We start from the raw sequence: 21348 nt of genomic DNA, 5'->3' as shown, positions 1-21348 counted from the left end.
AACACTATGTAAATGAACTGCAATACCACAGAACTCTAAAACTGTTCTTTACTTTCTTTCATAGCCAGGTGTGTTAGGAATTAGCCTTAATTTCTGAAAATAATACAGGTGTTCTCAAGCAAGAAAGGGAAGTTTAAATCAAACTATTGAGTTGTTTATACCTACTAAAATATTTGAAGGGATGGAACTGTGAAAGATTTTCTCTCTTCTACAGAACGCTGTTTACTCACTTACTCAACACATCTTCTTTTCTACAGAGTACTCTTCTGACTGCCTCCTGTGTAAGTGCAGACATGGCCTCTGCAGACTCAGAAATGGCTGTTTTTGGGGAGGCGGCTCCCTTCCTCCGAAAGTCAGAAAAGGAAAGAATTGAGGCCCAGAACAAGCCTTTCGATGCCAAGACATCAGTCTTTGTGGTACATCCAAAGGAATCTTTTGTGAAAGGGACAGTCCAGAGCAAGGAATCAGGGAAGGTCACTGTCAAGACTGAAGCAGGAGAGGTGAGTGAAAAACAAGGCTGAAAGACACCATTTGATTCCCACTCTGGGCTATAAGCTGACATACAAAGATCTTTCATTTCCTTGGCAGACTCTGACTGTGAAGGAAGATCAAATCTTCTCCATGAACCCTCCCAAGTATGATAAAATCGAGGACATGGCCATGATGACCCACCTCCACGAACCTGCTGTGCTGTACAACCTCAAAGAGCGTTATGCAGCCTGGATGATCTACGTAAGTACCAGCAGCTGTCTTCCTTTGGGTAGCTGGAAGGCCTGCTGTGCCAGGCTGAGCAGAAGCCAACGTGCTGTCTCCCTTCCTCGCAGACCTACTCGGGTCTCTTCTGTGTCACCGTCAACCCCTACAAGTGGCTGCCGGTGTACAACCCGGAGGTGGTGTTGGCCTACCGAGGCAAAAAGCGCCAGGAGGCCCCTCCACATATCTTCTCCATCTCTGACAATGCCTATCAGTTCATGCTGACTGGTGAGAAAATGGCAATTTCTTTATGGAAATTTATTGTTCTTTGTTGTTGTGGCTGTTTGTTTGTTACAGTTTTGGTTTTGTTTATTTGTTTTGTTTTGATTTTTTTTTAAATCAGTCTGGGTAAAGATGTAAACCTCAGCATGAACCTTTAATTAACTGTTATTTTAACATTTGCTGGTATTGTGCATGAGACACAGTACTCTCCTATTTCTGAAGTCTAATGCATAGCATGAAATCAAGGGCATTGAAAAAATTTACACTGAAGAATAAGTAATGGGACAAATTGAGTCAGATAAAACAAATATTCTCCTCTACTCATTATTTGAATCTCATTTGCTCGAAGTATGACTTGACTCACAAATGCATTCTGACAATTTAAGCAATCTTTCTAAATAGTATATTATAGATTAAGTTGTTGGGGTTTTTTTTTGGCCTCATGAAAACATAGATTAAAAAACCAAAATGCTCATTTCAGGTATTATTCTGATATTTACAGCTTATTGGGAGAGAACAGGAGCCAGGATCTCAGCAAAGTTGCACTGTCCAGAAACAATGATAAAGGTGTTCATTTCCAATTAGCTGTTAGCTAATACTCCCATATCATGGATTTGGTTCTTCTCAGGCATGAAGCTAGCTTGACCAGAACAGACTAGAATCCTTGCACTGAAACTGCAGTTCACTGAAGGGAATCAAAGATTCATGAATCCACAGTAGTTTTATAAACTACTTTTTAAGAGGGATGTAACTAAACATCACAAAATAATAATGCTGACTGTACTAAATAACCCCCCTGAATAATAAGGGGAAAAGAAAAAGAAAAAGAAAAATAATTTATTTTTTTTTCCTTTTCCACTTTAACATAGGAACATGAATGACAAGTAATTCATGAACTTGAATTCATGAATGGAATTCATGAATGACAAGTAATTTAGCATTTTCTTTCACACATGCTTTCTTCATTCTTCCTACTAGTTTCCTACTTTTAAAAGAAGACTTGCAAAGACAGAAGTAAACCAAGAATGAACAGAAACAATCTGAAACAAAAAACAGCCCAAACTATATAGAGATATTATTCCCCACTTTGGAAAGAATTAATTCCTTTGAAAAAAAAAAAGAAGATACAAGGAAAAAAAAGGAAAAAGAAAACGAAAAGAAAAAGGAAAATGGAAAGAGAAAGGGAAAGGGAAAGGGAAAGGAAAGGAAAAGGAAAAGGAAAAGGAAAAGGAAAAGGAAAAAAGTCATGTTTAACAATTTCCAAGTATAATTAAATCTCTACAATTTTAGAACTTAGAGGTTACTGAGGAAAGAGAAAAATGAAAAAAAAAAAAGGAGTTTGGTAAGAGGGGAAACAGAATTCTTTTGATGCAGACATTTATTGATTCTAATTCCTTGGTACGTGGAAGGGGAAGCTAATTTTGCTAAAGAGATGTGGAAAGAAACTTAAGAATCTTAGATTCTTACACTAAGGACTCCCTGATGCATAAGCCTATAGTCATACTTTCTGGGAACTTCAAATGACACACAAATACTAGGTGATGTCTGTAAATTCTACAGGGAGTTCTTTCATACAAATGTTTTGTTCCAATGTCTATAACACAGACTTCTCAGAGGAACAGAATTTCCTTAAGGGAACCTAACAGGAATACTTACATAACTATTTATGTCATATTCAGTCTGACATAAGAAAAAGTCAAATTTAGAAGAAGAAATACCCAGATTCACTGCCTCAAAAGAGAGTTTAAATGAATACCGAGGAGGTGAAAAAAGCATTGTAAAATTCAACAACGGAGAACAGAAGGTATTTTTCTCCCTCAAGCTTCCTGTACATAATACCTTGGATATCAAAGAGTACTGTTTACATTTATATTTGTCTTACACTGTGAGTTCTGTATTACTCAAGACCATTACTAACAACATCTTTATTTCTGCCTCTTTCACAGACCGTGAGAATCAGTCAATCCTGATCACGTAAGTACACACCCTGCTAAGGTCATTGTGGGGCTGCCCTGTGCCAGGGGACATGCTGCCTGACCACACACTCTCTGCTACTCTGTTTGTTTTGACAGTGGAGAATCTGGTGCAGGGAAGACTGTGAACACAAAGCGTGTCATCCAGTACTTTGCAACAATTGCAGCTAGTGGGGAGAAGAAGAAGGAGGAGCAGTCTGGCAAAATGCAGGTGAGTCAGGAAGAAAAGACTGAAAAATCAGCCTATAATTGCAAGTGAAACAAAACACTGAATATTTATTGTCCTGTAGGGAACTCTTGAGGATCAAATCATCAGTGCCAACCCACTGCTGGAGGCATTTGGAAATGCCAAGACTGTGAGGAATGACAACTCCTCACGCTTTGTAAGTTGCTGCTTCATACAAAATCCCTCCCTCCCATTACAAGACAAGTGATGCACCCAGTGGTATTACACATTAAGATGTCAAAATAATCCATCCAGGCTGAAATGGTTCTTTTTCCCCTCAACAGGGCAAATTCATCAGAATCCACTTTGGGGCCACAGGCAAACTGGCTTCTGCTGACATTGAAACTTGTAAGTGACATCCTGGCATGATCACATCCCTTCCTAAATTCCTACCTCCACGTCCTGTCTCATTCCTAACTTCTTTCTTCCTGCCTTGCCAGATCTGCTGGAGAAGTCCAGAGTCACTTTCCAGCTCAAGGCAGAAAGAAGCTACCACATATTTTATCAGATCATGTCCAACAAGAAACCAGAGCTGATTGGTAGGAAGGATCATTATATCTTCTTGAGGAAGATTGCTGAGCAAATGTTCCCTCTACTATCTAGCTGAAAGAACTAAGCCTGTGTCCTTCCTCTTCCTGCTTTCAGACATGCTTCTCATTACCACCAACCCATATGACTACCACTATGTGAGTCAAGGTGAGGTCACTGTACCCAGTATTGATGACCAGGAGGAGCTCATGGCTACAGATGTGAGTATCAGAGAAAAAGATATCAACTGTGTATGTCTTGCAGGGTGACTTACTTAATACATATTTAACTTGACTGTTTCTACTGCAGAGCGCCATTGACATCCTGGGCTTCACTGCTGATGAAAAGACTGCCATCTACAAGCTGACAGGGGCTGTCATGCACTATGGGAATTTGAAGTTCAAGCAGAAACAGCGAGAGGAGCAGGCAGAGCCAGATGGCACAGAAGGTACCAGAAAATTCAGCTAGTGAAAAATAAGGAAAAGCATCTTTGTTCGTTGGCTGTCTAATTGCAGAGGTGCATCCCCAGTCATGGGAAGTACCATTCTTTTATCCAACAGATACTTCCCAAAAGTACCCAGCCTGAAAACTGGTACTTTAGCACAGGATCTCTCTCACTCAGTAAAACATTCGACCACTATATCACCATGATGTACTAAGAGATTTTTCACCAAATATACCATGCATTCTTTGCTGTGCAGAAATTCAGTTGTCACAGAACAGGAGAGGAAACAGGATTTTGGAGTGCTTCTGGGAGCTTCTGGATTCAAGCTGTTCCTACTCAAGCCATGCCTGTCCTTGCTTTCAAGAAAGGCCAGCATTTGTTTCCATAATCCTTATTCCTTTCTAGACCTTCTCAGTAAAACCAGACCAATACTTTGCCATTTCTAGAAAAGTGAACAGCACAGCTGTTCACACTGACCAAATTCTAGCCATTGTCCAATGATAAATGCTTTTATCTCTCTTTCTCCCTCTTTAGTGGCCGACAAGGCTGCCTACCTGATGGGCCTGAACTCAGCTGACCTTCTCAAAGCCCTGTGTTACCCTCGAGTGAAGGTTGGGAATGAATTTGTGACGAAAGGTCAAACTGTCGAACAGGTAAATAAAGATGGCTTCAAAAAAGAACAGGAGCATTCTTCTTCTGCCCTCGAAGGTATGTCCAGTACTTTTTTCTCTTTTCTAGGTGAACAACGCAGTGGGTGCCTTGGCAAAAGCTGTCTTTGAAAAGATGTTCTTGTGGATGGTTATTCGCATCAACCAACAGCTGGATACCAAGCAACCCAGACAGTACTTCATTGGTGTCCTGGACATTGCTGGTTTTGAGATCTTTGATGTGAGTAACGAAGATTTGGCATCATAGTTATGGAAGGGACAGGAAGAGATCATGAGGTCTCAGAAACAGATTTCTTTTTGGACTAGCCAAGGAAAAGGAAGTGCTGTGGGAAAACCCACAGCATGTTCCCTGTGTTGTGAATGCAGTCCTGATACTAGGGCTTCTGTGTCAGATCAAAGAAACTCCTGGAGTCTTGATTTGAGGGCAGAGAAATTTCTGGGTGGGACACTGAACAAGTTTCCATTCTCCAGGAGGTGAGAGAGCTGAGACACCTCCACGGTGCAGCAGCTAAGCTTATTGAAGGATCTGCTTTTGCGTAGAACAGTAAAAAAGAATTTTTCCCTGTAGATTGATTTAAATAACAATAATAATAAGAAAATCCTGCAAAGACACCTTATTTATTTATTTATTTATTTATTTACTTATTTATTTTACAATAGGAGTCCTGCTAAGGAAATGTATGCCATTACATAATGGTTAGGTGTAGTGTTTCTGCTGGGGAACTTCAAAAAGAATCAGCAGAACACTAACTGTGCACTAATCAGCAGAACACAGAACCCTGTGGTCATTGCTGTCCCTTGAGAACCTGTGCAACTCTCCTTGCTTTGAACAGTTCAACAGCTTTGAGCAGCTGTGCATCAATTTCACCAATGAAAAACTGCAGCAGTTCTTCAACCACCACATGTTCGTGCTGGAGCAGGAGGAGTACAAGAAGGAAGGAATCGAATGGGAATTCATTGACTTTGGGATGGACCTGGCTGCTTGCATTGAACTCATTGAAAAGGTACCTTTTCCATTCAAGTGTATGATGTATTTTGGAATTTTGTGATGTTTCTGAGCCTGATTCAGATGGGAAAGGACTTATGACCAGCCAGTCAGTTTCAGTCAAACAAAGCATTTTGCAATGGAATTTATCTTCGTGTGGAGCAGAGAAATTAGGAAGGCTAGATGTAAATCTTTGTCACCAGTCCTGCACCACCCTGTCTTTGGGTGTGGAAAAGGTAGCCCATGCTCCCACCAAAAGAATTCTTTGAAACAAACTGGAGTCTGTCTCCTTTCCTTTTTCTCCTGAAGATTCAAAACAAAACTCCACACACCATTTTGGGAAATAAGTGTTGCTTAGTCTGATTTCCCAAGACAACAGGCCTCTTGTAGCTATTATATTTCCATCCACCCCTTCTCCCTCTGCCCATTCCACTGCCCATTCTAAACTGAACTGGAATGATATTCTTGCCAGTTTAGTGAAGACGGGCTGCTGGAAGGAAAGGGGAGGCACAAATAAGCTCCCTGGCTGAGAACAACTCCCAACCAACTTAGGCTCTTATCCAGGCTGAGATGCTACCCACAACATAAAGGTACCGCTGAACCTCACAGCATATGCCCCACACTGTTGCGATCTTTCTCTGTTACTTCTTTTGCTATCTTCCAGCCCATGGGCATCTTCTCCATCCTGGAAGAGGAGTGCATGTTCCCCAAGGCAACTGACACCTCTTTCAAGAACAAGCTTTATGACCAGCATCTGGGCAAGTCCAATAATTTCCAGAAGCCCAAGCCTGCAAAAGGCAAGGCTGAGGCCCACTTCTCCCTGATACACTATGCTGGCACAGTGGACTACAACATCTCTGGCTGGCTTGAGAAGAACAAGGACCCCCTGAATGAAACTGTCATTGGGTTGTACCAGAAATCATCTCTGAAGACACTGGCCTTACTCTTTGCGACCTATGGTGGTGAAGCTGGTAATGTCTCTATAGTTCACGTTTCATACTTTCATACTGAATATTGATGAACCTCAAAGGCAACATTCTGATTCTGACTCCTGATTAATTTTTATTTTTTTTCCAATATTGCAGAGGCTGGTGGTGGTGGTAAGAAGGGTGGTAAGAAGAAGGGTTCTTCTTTCCAGACAGTCTCAGCTCTTTTCCGTGTAAGTACAGAATTTGTTCTCTGTCCAAAGAAAGAATGCAATCTCATTCTGAATCTGAAAGATCTGTTTCAATTTTGGTCTTGTCATGTTTGACACTTCAGAAACAGGACCTCAAAATACCATGAAACCTCTACTGTAATGTATGTCTGGTCTTCCTTTCATTTCAGCAGACAGAATGCTATGGTCACCCTCCCAGAACACCCTAAGTAATTTCTTTAGTCCTTTTTCTCCAAAAAAGCTATTTATATTGCATCCTTCGCTGTGTTCTTCTAACTGTCTGCCTTCATTTTGCTCTTATCTGCTCTGGGTTCTATAAAATTTGCAAAAGGGTGAAGTTCACCCACTTAGATTGAGAATGAATAATGAATGAGACGAACTTCTTCGGTATCTCTGGAAGCATCAGAGAATTTTCCCACACTTATTTTTAATATATTATAAAATAGAAGATAATAGATCAAGCATCAAAAGAAAAAAAAAGAGAAAAAAAGACAAGATTGTAAGATTCTAAAGCAATTATTAATTTCAATGGAAAAGGGAGTGGATTTTAAATTGCTTTCTAGTTAATGCATTTTGTGGGCAGATTTCAGTTATGTTTTCAAGGTTTCAATTTGGCTCAGGTTGAGATATTTAGCGAGGCTGAACTACTCCTAACACCATTATTTATTTAGGCCTCACAATTATTCATTTCCAATTAAAACAAACAAAAACTATTTAGCCAAACCTATTTAGCCCTGAGTGATGTCCCTCAGGGGTCTGGATTGGGACCAGTACCATTTAATGTCTTTACTAATGACATAGTGGGACTGAGTGCACCTTCAGCGAGTCTGCAGATGACACCAAGCTGAGTGGTAGAGCCGATCCGATAGAAAGAAGGGATGCTATTCAGAAGGATCCGGACAGGTTTGATAAGGGGGTCCACAGTAACCTCATGAAGTTCAAGAAGGCCAGGTGAAAGGTCATGTAACTGTGTTGAGGTAATCCCAAACATAAATACCGGCTGTGCTATGAGTGGATTGAGAGCAGCCCTGCAGAGGAGGACTAGGGGGTAATGGTGGATGAAAAACTGTATATGAACCAGCAGTGTGTGCTTTCAGTGTAGAAAGTTGATCATATCCTGGGCTGCACCAAAAGAAGTGTGGTCAGCAGTTCAGGGAATGTGATTCTCCCCCTCTATTCCACCCTTTTCAGACACCACCTGGAATACTGCATCCAGCTCTGGGTCCCCAGTCACAGGAAAGATATGGACCTCTTATAGCTAGTCCAGAGGAGGGCCGCAGAAATAGTTAGAGGCCTGCAACACTTCTGTGAATAGAAGATGAGAGGGCTGGGGTTGTTTTGCCTACAGAAAAGAGGGCTCCAGGAACGCATTATTGCAGCCATTCAATAATTAAAGTGAGCCTATAAGATAGATGGAGGGAGAATTTTTACAAGGGCATGTAGAGGACAGGGAGTAATGGTTTTAAACAGAAAGAAAGATTTAGATTAGATGTAAGGAAGAAATTCTTTACTATGAATCATGAAACCATCGAATTATAGAATCATAGAATCATGATATAAAGCCAGGATGCCATTGGCCTTCTTGGTCACCTGGACTCACTGCCAGCTCATGTTCAGGTGAGCACCGACCAACACACCCAGATCCTTTTCTTCTGCACAGCCTTCGAGCCACTCTCCCCTCAAGCCTGTAACATTGCATGGGCTGGTTGTGACCAAAGTGCAGGACCCGGCACTTAGCTGTGTTGAACCTCATCCCCTTGGCCTCTGCCCATCGATCCAACCTATCCAGGTCCCTCTGCAGGGCCTTCCTACCCTCTGGCTGATTGACACTTCGCCCCAGCTTGGTGTCATCTGCAAACTTACTGAAGGTGCACTCAATTCCCTCATCCAAATCACCAATAAAGATGTTAAAGAGGATGGGCTTCAACACTGACCCCTGGGGAACACCACTGGTGACCGGTTGCCAGCTGGATTTCACTCCATTCACCACTATCCTTTGGGCCTGGCCATCCAGCCAGATTTTAGCCCAGCAAGGGATGTAGCTGTTCAAGCCCTGGACTGCCAGCTTCTCCAGGAGAATTTATTTTACTATTATTATTATTTTTTTTGTTAATTTCAAATATTTTATTCTTCACAAGTTGCATGAGGGTGGTGAGGTACTGCAACTGGTTGCCCAGAGAAGTTGTGGATGCCCGATCCTTGGAATTGTTCACAGAAAGGTTGAATGGGGCTTTCAGCAGTCTGATCTAGCGAGAGATATCCCTGCCATGGCAGGGGGTTGGAACTGGATAATCTTTAAGGTCCTTTCCAACCCAAAGCATTCAATGAATATATTCTATGAAATCGGCTACCAAAACATAATAGTCAGGCTTAGCCAAGAGCCCTGATCATCAGTATCTATAAATTAAAATGTTCAATTATCTTTTGCAAGACATACTATCTGGAAGGAAAACTGTAAGATGGCAGCTGTGTACTTGTATGAGGAGATTAAGAAAAAAATAATATTAATTATTATTCAATGAAGGAACTTTAAAACCAACAAAGCTGGGAGCTTTCAATTTCTGAGTTTCCCTTTGGGACATCTATAAGGTGTTGGAGAGAAAACAGGTCTGCATCCAGAAACACTCAGTTTGATAAATACACTATTAAGCATGCAGCACTTACAATTAATTATAATTCATCTTATGATCTCACAGGAGAATTTAAACAAGCTAATGGCTAACCTGAGAAGCACTCACCCCCATTTTGTACGCTGCATCATTCCAAATGAAACAAAAACACCAGGTAAAGGGAATCAAACAGCAGGAAAATTTGAGCCAAAGGAGCCTTTCTCCTGTGTGTCAAACAGTAATCATGGTGTTTGTTAGGTGCCATGGAACATGAGCTGGTGCTGCACCAGCTGCGGTGTAATGGTGTGCTAGAAGGGATCAGGATTTGCAGGAAAGGATTCCCCAGCAGAGTCCTGTATGCTGACTTCAAACAGAGGTAAGAGTGCTCCACCTTTCTGCTCATTTGGACCAAGAAAAATAACCTGAATATCCTAATGTACATGAAACAATACACTTTATGTTGGTACTAAGTAGTAATATAGAAATGTTTCACTATCAGTTCATGATGATGTGATGATATTGCTGAGGATTAGGTTTACCTTGAAGTCTGAAATTACAGTAAATGAAATCTCCATATCCTGTTCTGGAAGCATGAACTACCTTCAGGCATCAGACTAATTCAGTGAGGCAGTCTGAGAAGGCTGTGGTTTTCAATTTCAGTGGTGGTTTAAGCAATGGTTATTTCTTCATGTTCTTGAGGATTAGGATTCTCTCAGATTTTGAATTAACAGTATGGAAACGTCACTTACACTGTCCTGAAAGGGTGGGCTGTCCCTAATACACGTTACCCAACTGGCCAGTCCGATGTAGCTGAGAAGGCGGTGGGGTTCATTCGCAGTAGTGGTATTGGCAATAGTTGTTTCTTCATGTTCTGTTTTCTCCTACAGATACAGAGTGCTTAATGCCAGTGCTATTCCAGAGGGACAGTTCATGGACAGCAAGAAGGCTTCAGAGAAGCTCCTTGGGTCCATTGATGTGGACCACACTCAGTACAGATTTGGCCACACTAAGGTAGAAAGAGCTCCTATGTTCAGGGAGAAATAATGGCTGGTTTCTCCCTCAGAGAATGAAAGTGCAGTGCAGTAACACAGATGGCAGGTTAGGGGCCTGAACCAGCAGGAAACCAACCCTACAGTATTTAAGAAAGTAGGGAAGACCCGAGGATGATAACCAGGTTTAAACATGAGTCCAGATCATCTGGCATGTTTGTGACAATATGGAAGGTTTAAGATGAACCCATAAAATTTTGGTTTTAGAGATTGGTCAGGGCCAGGTCTACGTAGGATAACAAGGGTCAGGCACTACCCAGTAATTCCTGGATGGATCCATAGCAATGAAAAAGATCTAACATCAAGCCAGGAAGTAAGTCTGCAGGTCATATTAGAGTTCACTGGTGACCACAGCCAGGCAGAGGCATGGCTGATGCTATGGCTGAATGGGAAACCAGTAGTCCTACAACATGGTTCAGACAGGGACTGAAGGCCTAGAGCTGAGCTTTCAAGAAGCTCCTAGGCCCATGGGAATAGATTTGGGAGGAGAGCTTAGGTGAGGCTGGTCAAGGCCATTGAGGTCTCTTCCAGAATAAGGAAAGTCTCTGTACCTCTGTTCTATCTAACCTGACAGTGACAGGCTGACAATTTCCTTTCTTGAGGTATTCTTCAAAGCTGGGTTGCTGGGACTCCTGGAGGAGATGAGAGATGATAAGCTGGCAGAAATCATCACTCGCACACAGGCCAGGTGCAGAGGTTTCCTGATGAGAGTGGAATATCGTAGAATGGTGGAAAGGAGGTAAATATTTCCATGTATTTAGTTTACTCTCACAGTGCTTGGTTAATTATTAACCAAGCACTATTATTACTGTAAATTAATAACATGTGAAAGAACTTCACGGTGAGGGTGACAGAGCAACAGAACAGGCTGCCCAGGGAGGTTGTGGAGTCTCCTTCTCTGGAGATATTCAAGGCCCATCTGGATGCCTACCTGGGCAATCTGCTCTAGGAAACCTGCTTTGGCAGGGGGGTTGGACCCAATGATCTCTTGAGGTCCCTTCCAACCCCTACAATTCCGTGATTCTGTGATCCTGTAAAATTAATTGAGTCTAAATTTGTAACACACAAGGCATGTAATACCTATGCAAATTTTATATCAGGGAGTCCATCTTCTGCATCCAGTACAACGTTCGTGCATTCATGAATGTCAAGCACTGGCCCTGGATGAAGCTGTTCTTCAAAATCAAGCCCTTGCTGAAGAGTGCAGAATCTGAGAAGGAGATGGCCAACATGAAAGAAGAGTTTGAGAAAACCAAGGAAGAGCTTGAAAAGTCTGAGGCAAAGAGGAAAGAACTGGAGGAGAAAATGGTGGCCCTGTTGCAGGAAAAAAATGACCTTCAGCTCCAAGTGCAGGCGGTGAATATCACTGTTTATTTGTTCCTGTGAAAACATGTTATACAGGCAGATTTCATTTTTCCCCCAAGCAGAGACTTACAGGAAGCTGACTAAATTGCAATAGAAAAAAAGTCACACACTCAAAGTTACTGTAAAGTTGAGTAACTGTGAACACTGCCAGGGGCACAACAAGTTCCCTGTCAGTCAGTGAGGATAACTGTAAGTGCCAAATGAGACTCAGCAGCCCTGCTGTCCTGAGGAAAGAGCCAAGTAGCGCTAGCCAACGGGTGATATGCAGCAGACACCTTTGTGTGACCTGGAAGGGAAGCATCTCCATCTGTTCAACTTTCAAAGCTGTGTGTCCATGTAACAGAGTAAAGGCAACCCTGAGAAGGACCCACTTTACCTAAACACAGATACACTATAAGGCCTAGATTACCTTCACACGCACAGATCCTTGGTATTCAACTTCAATCAGGAACAGGCAGTTTCTTAACTCCAAGCAAAACACTACTTTCTTCACTGTATTATTCCCACAAATGGAAAAACCTTGGCTACCCAAATATGATAACGATCATGGTGAGTCAATTATAAAATAGAGGCTATTGAATACTGAGTCTGTGAGGGAAAAAGGCTCCAAATCTACGGCCTTGCTGAGAGTTGTCACTGTTCTGTCATGCTCAAGCGTGTATGAGGTATTCTCATAGCTACCACCTCTGTGAGCCATTTTAAAGAAAGAAAGAAAGAAACAAACAAACAAACAAACAAACAAACAAAGGAATTAACAGTGATGTCAGATGGTAAGGCCTCCACGTTTTAACATGTGCCTACTTACAGGTACACAACAGAAATTTCAAAACGTTATAACCCACAAAAATCTCTGTCTCCCCAACAGGAAGCAGACAGCTTGGCTGATGCCGAGGAAAGGTGTGACCAGCTCATCAAAACCAAAATCCAACTGGAAGCCAAAATTAAGGAGGTGACAGAACGGGCTGAGGATGAGGAAGAAATCAATGCTGAGCTGACAGCCAAGAAGAGGAAACTGGAGGATGAATGTTCAGAGCTGAAGAAAGATATTGATGACCTGGAGTTAACCTTGGCTAAAGTTGAGAAGGAAAAACATGCCACTGAAAACAAGGTACACACATGGAGAGTCACACAAAGGGAGAAGGGATAGATACCTCCCACATTAGGCTGGCATCCCCCTAGTTTGCGTTAACCGTCCAGGTTCTCTCCCCTCCCAGATTCTTGCGCACCCACAGCCCCCTTACAGGCAGTGAAGTATGAGAAGCTAAAAAGTCCTTGACTTAGCGCAAACACTGCCTGGCAACAGTTAAAACCAGTGTGTTATCAACATTATTCTCATCCTAGATCTGAAACACAGCACCATACTGGCTGGAAATGAACTCTATCCTAGCTGAAACCAGGACACTGCACCAGCAGTCAAGTTTTTGACTGAATATTAAATATTTTATCCAACTTACAGGTGAAAAACCTCACAGAGGAGATGGCATCCCTGGATGAGACCATAGCCAAGCTGACAAAAGAGAAGAAAGCCCTCCAAGAGGCCCACCAGCAGACACTGGATGACCTGCAGGCCGAAGAGGACAAAGTCAATACATTGACCAAAGCTAAAACCAAGCTGGAGCAGCAAGTGGATGATGTAAGCACACGTGCCTCCAGCAAGACAGGACAGGTATGGAGTTCGACCTGCCTGGCATTAATGGTGTTGTTGTGTTTAGCTGGAAGGGTCCCTGGAGCAAGAGAAGAAACTGCGCATGGACCTTGAAAGGGCTAAGAGGAAACTTGAGGGAGACCTGAAGCTGGCCCATGACAGCATAATGGATTTGGAAAATGATAAGCAGCAGCTGGATGAGAAACTGAAAAAGTAAGTGTGGTTGTGAGAAACCTGAGTGTGGGTCAGGTGCATTTATTAGGTAGTTTTATTCAGGTGTTAACACTGTGATTCTGTATGCTTTGTGCAAAGGAAAGACTTTGAAATCAGCCAGATCCAGAGCAAAATTGAAGATGAGCAAGCCCTGGGCATGCAATTGCAGAAGAAGATCAAGGAGCTGCAGGCAAGTCTCTGGTCCTTGCCCTCCACCCTTCAGAAAGACATCAGTACAAGGAGGGCATGGGTGTGAAGGGTCTTGCATTTTCCCCAGGCCCGTATCGAGGAACTGGAGGAGGAAATTGAGGCAGAGCGAACCTCTCGGGCAAAAGCAGAGAAGCACCGTGCTGACCTCTCCAGGGAGCTGGAGGAGATCAGCGAGCGCCTGGAAGAAGCAGGAGGGGCTACAGCAGCTCAGATTGAGATGAACAAGAAGCGTGAGGCAGAATTTCAGAAGATGCGCCGTGACCTCGAAGAGGCCACGCTGCAGCACGAAGCCACAGCTGCCGCCCTGCGGAAGAAGCACGCAGACAGCACAGCTGAGCTTGGGGAGCAGATCGACAACCTGCAACGAGTCAAGCAGAAGCTGGAGAAGGAGAAGAGTGAGCTGAAGATGGAGATAGATGACTTGGCCAGTAACATGGAGTCTGTCTCCAAAGCCAAGGTAAAGAATTGCAGTAGAATTCACAGGGCCAAGGTACAGCACATAGCCTGAATCTACTAGTCGCACTCTCATATAAGAATCCTGCTGTGAGAATTAGACAGAGTCCAGGTGTTCATTTCCTCTCCTTCTTTGTTTTTGATACCTAGGCAAATCTGGAGAAGATGTGCCGCACTCTGGAAGACCAGCTGAGTGAGATCAAAACTAAGGAGGAGCAGAATCAGCGCATGATCAATGACCTCAACACTCAGAGAGCTCGTCTGCAGACAGAAACAGGTGAGACATCCTCAGTCCTGAGGTGCAATGGCAGAACCTGAAAATCAGGAGGATACACCATGGTGCAAAGGAAGAATTGGGCTAACGTCTCAAAGCAACCCCAGATTACAGGGCTTTACAGCGTTCTCCAGGGCTAAGTATTGGGGACAGTTTTGTTTAACATTTTGATCAACAATCTCGGTTGAGGGGACTGAGTGCACGCTCAGTTATTTTGCAGACAACACCAAGCTGGACAGGAATGTTGATCTGCTTGAGGACAGGAAGGCTCTGCAGAGCGATCTGGGTAGGCAAGATCAATGGGCTGCAACCAATTTTATGGTATTCATCAAAGCTAAGTGCTGGATGCTGCATTTGGGTCACAACAACCAAGTGCAGCAATATAGGCTTGGGGAAGAGTGTCTGGAAAGCTGCTCAGCAGAAAAGTATCTGGGGGTGCTTGTCCACGGCTGTCTTACCATGAGCCAGCAGGGTGCCCAGGTGGGCAGCAATGTCATCCTGTCCTGTATCAGAAACAGCGTGGCCAGCTGGTCTAGGGAAGCGATTGTGCCTGTGTATTCGGCACTGGTGAGACCACATCTCAGATACGGTGTTCAGATTTGGGCCACTCTCTACAAAGAACATACTGAGTTCCTGGAATATGAAGAGCAAAGAAGCTGGTGAAGGGACTGGAAAGCAAGACATGCAAGACATGTGAGGAGCAGCTGAGGGAACTGGGTTTGGTTAGTCTTGAGAAAGGGGGATGAAGGGAGACCTCACGGCTTTCTACAACTACCTGAAAGTTGGTTGTAGCAAGGTGGGTGCTGGTTTCTTTCCCCAGGTGACAAGTGATAGGACATGAGGAAATAGCATCAAGTTGCATCAGGGGAGGTTTAGATTAGATGTCAGGAGGAATTTCTCCGTGGAAGGAGTGGTTAGGCACTGGAACAGGCTGCCTAGGGAAGCAGTAGAGTCTCCATTCCTGGAGATATTTAAGAGATGAATGGATGTGTTGCTCAGGAAAATGTTTAGTAGTGAACTTGGTAGTTCACTATAGTGTTACATCATGGTTGGACTTGATGATCTGATGGGTCTTTCTAAATGATTCTATGATTCTACTGTTAGTGTAACTTTATTTATTTATTTATTTATTTTTCACTTGCCAGGTGAATATTCACGCCAGGTGGAAGAAAAGGATGCTTTGATTTCTCAGCTGTCTAGGGGCAAGCAGGGATTTACCCAACAGATTGAGGAACTGAAGAGACATCTAGAGGAAGAAATAAAGGTCTGGAAGTGCCCTACTTCCTGCAAGCCACATCACCCAGAAATGCATGAGTTATACTCATCACAACACACAGGGAAGGAACCGTAGTGATTTTGATGCTAGAGGAAGTCATCCACAAGCCCTTAATGAGATTCTGATGCCCTCCAAGACAGCATGAACACACATTTGTAGGCACATTTACAGAAACAAGAGATTAGTGTCCCCTGGCCACCTTTCACTAACACATCCTAATCCTCTAGCACACATTTATGAGGGATTCATCATCTCCCAGCTATACATTTTTCTCTTCAGAGTTTACCCACCCTTTCCCTGGGGCAGTTCTCCTGTGCATGACAATTTCACTGTCAAGATGCATCTCAAGATGTGTATCCAGGTTACTAATCCCGGTGTCCCCACAGGCCAAGAACGCCCTAGCCCATGCCGTGCAGTCTGCTCGCCACGACTGTGACTTGCTCCGGGAACAGTATGACGAGGAGCAGGAAGCCAAGGGTGAGCTGCAGCGTGCCCTGTCCAAAGCCAACAGCGAAGTGGCCCAGTGGAGAACCAAATATGAGACGGATGCTATTCAGCGCACGGAGGAGCTGGAGGAGGCCAAGTACGTGGGAAGTGGGATGTTGAATGAGTGGAGAAGACTGAGACTGCTAAGGGTATTTGGAAGGAGTCTTTGAGGATGGGTCAAGATAGGGATGGGATGAAGGCATCAATAGACTCTCTTTGTGGTAGAGGGCAGAGAGGGAGAAAGATGAAAAGCATTTTGTGGAAAAAGTTCAGACTGGGAGGACAAACTTGCCCTTAGGGTGTTAGAAGAGCTAAGACAGTCTGAATACTCAGTTGGTGCTAGGGCAGAGATGCGATAGGCCCTTTAGGCTGCATGCTGCCTTGGACAGAATAAATACTGTGGACAGCTCAAGGAACTAAGTCCCCTAAGCAGGCAAGTGCCCTCTTTGTGAATCTTATAAAATTGGCTACCCTTTACTCTCTAACCTGAAGCCGTGATCATCTCCTCCCAGAAAGAAGCTGGCACAGCGCCTGCAGGATGCAGAGGAACACGTTGAAGCTGTCAACGCCAAATGTGCTTCCCTGGAAAAGACAAAGCAGAGGCTGCAGAACGAGGTGGAAGACCTGATGATTGATGTGGAGCGAACAAATGCTGCCTGCGCAGCTCTGGACAAGAAGCAGAAGAACTTTGACAAGGTATTCTGGCCCCTGGCCCTGTGCTTCCTGGGCAGAGCATTCCTTCACAATTGCCACATCCATACTCACACCCTGTTGATCTGCCCAGATCCTGGCAGAGTGGAAGCAGAAGTATGAGGAAACACAGGCTGAGCTGGAAGCTTCCCAGAAGGAGTCTCGCTCTCTCAGCACGGAACTCTTTAAGATGAAGAATGCCTATGAGGAGTCCCTGGACCACCTGGAAACGCTGAAGCGTGAGAACAAGAACTTGCAGCGTAAGTCCCTAGCCCTCTGCTGCTGGCCAGGCTTTCCCCCAAGCTTGTCCACCCACCACTCCACACGGGTGTGTGCCTGCAGTGATGAGAAGAGACCTGTCACCCTGGTGTGTGAGGGCCCTTCCCTTTATGCCCTATGTCTGACCATGCCTTGTTTCACCCTTCCCTACAGAGGAGATTTCTGACCTCACGGAGCAGATTGCAGAGGGAGGAAAGGCGATCCACGAGCTGGAGAAAGTCAAGAAGCAGATTGAGCAGGAGAAATCTGAAATCCAAGCCTCCCTAGAGGAAGCTGAGGTACAAAGTGCTAATGAACGGTGTCCAGACTGAAAGAATGGGAACAGAAATCCGCAGATGTGGCAGGAAAGCCAAACTGTATTTCACGTGGTATTGTATTAGAGATTACTTAGAAAGCAAGCCATAGTTTTATTCACTGTTCCTACTAACTTGTCCAGGCCTCCCTAGAACATGAAGAGGGGAAAATCCTGCGCCTCCAACTGGAGCTCAACCAGGTCAAGTCTGAGATTGACAGGAAGATAGCAGAGAAAGATGAGGAAATCGACCAGCTGAAGAGAAATCACCTCAGAATTGTGGAGTCCATGCAAAGCACCCTGGATGCTGAGATCAGGAGCAGGAATGAAGCCCTGCGGCTGAAGAAGAAGATGGAGGGAGACCTGAATGAAATGGAGATCCAGCTGAGCCATGCCAACCGTGTGGCTGCAGAGGCACAAAAGAACCTGAGAAACACACAGGCAGTGCTCAAGGTATAAACCAAAGTATGTGCACGCAGGCATCTATCTTGCCTCATGTTACACCAACATCATAACTGTACAAATAATTTATTAAAAGAGCAGGGAATGTCTCTGATGTCTCTGTCCAACAGTGCTGCAGTGATCAGCCACCTCATAATCTCTCTTTCCTCTCTTACAGGATACTCAAATACACTTGGACGATGCTCTCAGGACGCAGGAAGACCTGAAGGAACAGGTGGCCATGGTGGAGCGCAGAGCAAACCTTTTACAGGCTGAAGTTGAGGAGCTGCGGGCAGCCCTGGAGCAGACGGAGCGGTCAAGGAAAGTGGCTGAGCAGGAGCTTCTGGATGCAAGCGAGCGTGTGCAGCTCCTCCATACCCAGGTCGGATACTTTGCTGGAAATGAATCCCACCCACAGGAGATAACATAGAATGAGATTGCTATGTATCTTGCTAGTTGCTATGCATCTTACCGTGTACGTATTTGAAGAGCAAAGCTGTGACATGACCAGTCCAGCCAGGCACACGTCTGGTTTGCCGCTAGGGCTTTAAAGAGGACCTTTGAATCCTTTAAATTAAAGACTTGCATAAACATTACTCTCACTCCCAACTCTTGATGTGGAGTTGTTAGATCTGACAGTACAAATCCTATCCTTCCTGTTGCACAGAACACCAGCTTGATCAACACCAAGAAGAAGCTGGAAACAGACATCGTGCAAATTCAGGGTGAAATGGAGGAGACAATCCAGGAAGCCCGCAATGCTGAAGAGAAGGCCAAGAAGGCCATCACAGATGTGAGTTGGGGCACTCTGTCACTGAGGATGGTGGATGTATCCTCCCCCAAAATGTCTTCGGCCCCAACCTGGCTTTGCTGCTTTGCCTCTCCAGGCGGCCATGATGGCGGAAGAGCTGAAGAAGGAACAGGACACCAGTGCCCACCTAGAGAGAATGAAGAAGAACCTGGACATGACGGTGAAAGACCTGCAGCACCGTCTGGATGAGGCTGAGCAGCTGGCACTGAAGGGAGGCAAGAAGCAAATCCAGAAGCTGGAGGCCAGGGTGCGTAGGGATGGTATTTGTGCACAAGCGAGCATGTCATGAAGGGAGCCACCTGGAAAGCTCCAAACATGGGCTTCTCATTGCAGGTGCGGGAGCTGGAAGGGGAGGTAGATGCTGAGCAGAAGCGCAGTGCTGAAGCCGTGAAGGGTGTGCGCAAGTACGAGAGGAGGGTGAAGGAGCTGACCTACCAGGTAAGGCAGGAGGCGTCTTTGTGCTGACGCACCCTTCTCACAGAAAGCCAAAGCATTTTTCCGTGAACTCCAAGAGGACGTTTTCTGGTGGCGTGGGGAAACCAACTCTCTCTCTTTCCTGCTTACCAACCACTCTAGTCTGAGGAAGACCGGAAGAACATCCTCAGGCTCCAGGATCTGGTGGACAAGCTGCAGATGAAGGTGAAATCCTACAAGAGACAAGCTGAGGAGGCTGTAAGTATTGCTTGGAGAATGGCCATGAGCACCCTTCCATCGGGGCAGCACAGTCATTGAGATGAGCACGAATACAAGGAAAGAGGCATGAAAGTAACTCCAAAGACACAACAGTCTTGGCCACGTGGTTCATTCCCGTGTCAGCAGGCCTCGCCTTCTTCTGGCCATGCTGCACTCAGGGATGAACCAAGGGTTATTCTGCTGCCTGTTTGATTCAGGAAGTCAGACCAAAATTCCTGAGGGCCTCGTCCATTGACTGAGAAGCTCGTGAATCTCTGACGCTGGTAACAGCACAGGGTTTCTGAGTCTTTCTCAACCTAATAAACCACATGGAAAATTGGGCACCGAGTAGTGGGAGAATAAGCACACAAAATGAGAACACCACGTGACAGAATTGCTCCTCAAGAGTGACACAGTACAGGTGCAGTTTGCAACAGTGGGGTCCTGAATAAGGGAGGATGATGAGCTCTTTGAGAGGTTTCTGGGTCAGCAGTGGTAGGTAGGAGACAGGAGGTCTGTGCTTTCTCCGCGTAATCACCAGAGCCCCTCAAGGCCCAGACGCATGAGGAGTGAAACCCCTGCCCTGGGCTCTTCACCACCAACTCCCTCTCCCCACACAGGAGGAGCTGTCCAATGTCAACCTCTCCAAATTCCGCAAGATCCAGCACGAGCTGGAAGAAGCCGAGGAGCGGGCCGACATTGCAGAGTCGCAGGTCAACAAGCTCCGAGCGAAGAGCCGGGAGTTTCATGGCAAGAAGATAGAAGAGGAAGAGTGAGGATGTCGTGTGGCAGCAAAGTGGCCTGAGGGATGCACAAAATGTGAACCCTCTGTCACTTCTTCCATAATTGGGATTTGTAGCCCCCTGCATACATAGGGAATAAAGTCTGTAGATTACTTCACGTACCCACCATGAGCATTAGTTGTCATCTGCTTCTCTTTTTACTGGTTAGGTCTGTATCATCATTTGTTTTTGGGCGCAGTTTTGGTTATAGCCTCTGTATACCAACATCACGGTACAGCTTTCTGTCCCCTAGTTCCCGATGGCTCATCCCTTCTATATCACTTAGGGACTGGGGCAAGATTGCAAGTGGCAATTCAAAGGCAGAGAAATCACAATAGTAGTTCCTGATAGTGACTTCTTCCAGTTCAGCCTGCTTACGGTTTGGTCCCAAACCTCTGGTGTTATGTTTGCCCATACAGCGCCTCAATCGCCTTCCAGTTGTGCAGCAAGCAACAAAACAGTTAACCTAGACAATGTCAGGTGTGAACTGCTCTTTTAGCTAGCCACTTTGGAAGGCGGATTTGTGGAGGGCCGATAACTGACAGAGTTTATGTTTTGTTGGGAAGCTGATATAAGGTGCTCTTTAGCCTCCAGTATGTTTGCTTCATTAATTTGGTTAGATGGGGTTGGGGGACTGTGAAGACTGTTGTGCCCTTCCGAAGAGATGAACCCTGTTAAGTTCAAGTCCACCTTATATCGGGATCAGCACAGAATCCTTTGAAAGGGTAGATAAGCCTGTGGATGGGGAGACCCATGCAATAAAACCCATGGGGATTCCCAAACCCTTTCAGCAAGGTCTCCCAACAAAGGTTTTGGCAGAGAGAGGAAGCCATGGGATAAGAAGG

At 44.8% G+C, this 21348-nt stretch overlaps 1 protein-coding gene across 5 annotated transcripts; it reads left to right on the top strand.

Annotated features, from left to right (window-relative positions):
* Positions 1-293: 293 nt before the first annotated feature.
* On the top strand, positions 294-20497 carry LOC118255546 (myosin heavy chain, skeletal muscle, adult). Of its 5 annotated transcripts, none has more exons than XM_035561829.1 (38): positions 294-500; positions 589-732; positions 825-981; positions 2922-2949; positions 3048-3159; positions 3239-3331; positions 3459-3522; positions 3615-3713; positions 3820-3923; positions 4012-4150; positions 4682-4800; positions 4886-5035; positions 5649-5819; positions 6465-6771; positions 6886-6959; positions 9653-9740; positions 9824-9941; positions 10453-10576; positions 11217-11353; positions 11715-11970; positions 12845-13087; positions 13436-13612; positions 13692-13837; positions 13937-14027; positions 14115-14504; positions 14651-14777; positions 15920-16038; positions 16437-16633; positions 17049-17232; positions 17321-17486; positions 17659-17783; positions 17942-18250; positions 18417-18620; positions 18906-19031; positions 19126-19296; positions 19383-19487; positions 19626-19721; positions 20342-20497. In XM_035561829.1, the coding sequence occupies exons 1-38, from the start codon at positions 294-296 to the stop codon at positions 20495-20497; spliced, it is 5823 nt and encodes a 1940-aa protein (XP_035417722.1). The 5 variants fall into 5 exon arrangements, with proteins under 5 accessions (XP_035417722.1, XP_035417724.1, XP_035417720.1 ...); XM_035561831.1 differs by having other exon boundaries at positions 6465-6776; positions 6909-6959; XM_035561827.1 differs by having other exon boundaries at positions 6465-6776; positions 6888-6959.
* The last annotated feature ends 851 nt before the right edge of the window (positions 20498-21348 follow it).

Source organism: Cygnus atratus, chromosome 18 (genome assembly GCF_013377495.2).
Source record: "Cygnus atratus isolate AKBS03 ecotype Queensland, Australia chromosome 18, CAtr_DNAZoo_HiC_assembly, whole genome shotgun sequence".
Classification (NCBI taxonomy): Eukaryota; Metazoa; Chordata; class Aves; order Anseriformes; family Anatidae; genus Cygnus; species Cygnus atratus.
The sequence above is the reverse complement of the archived record's forward strand: the minus strand, read 5'-3'. Positions and strand labels throughout refer to the sequence as shown.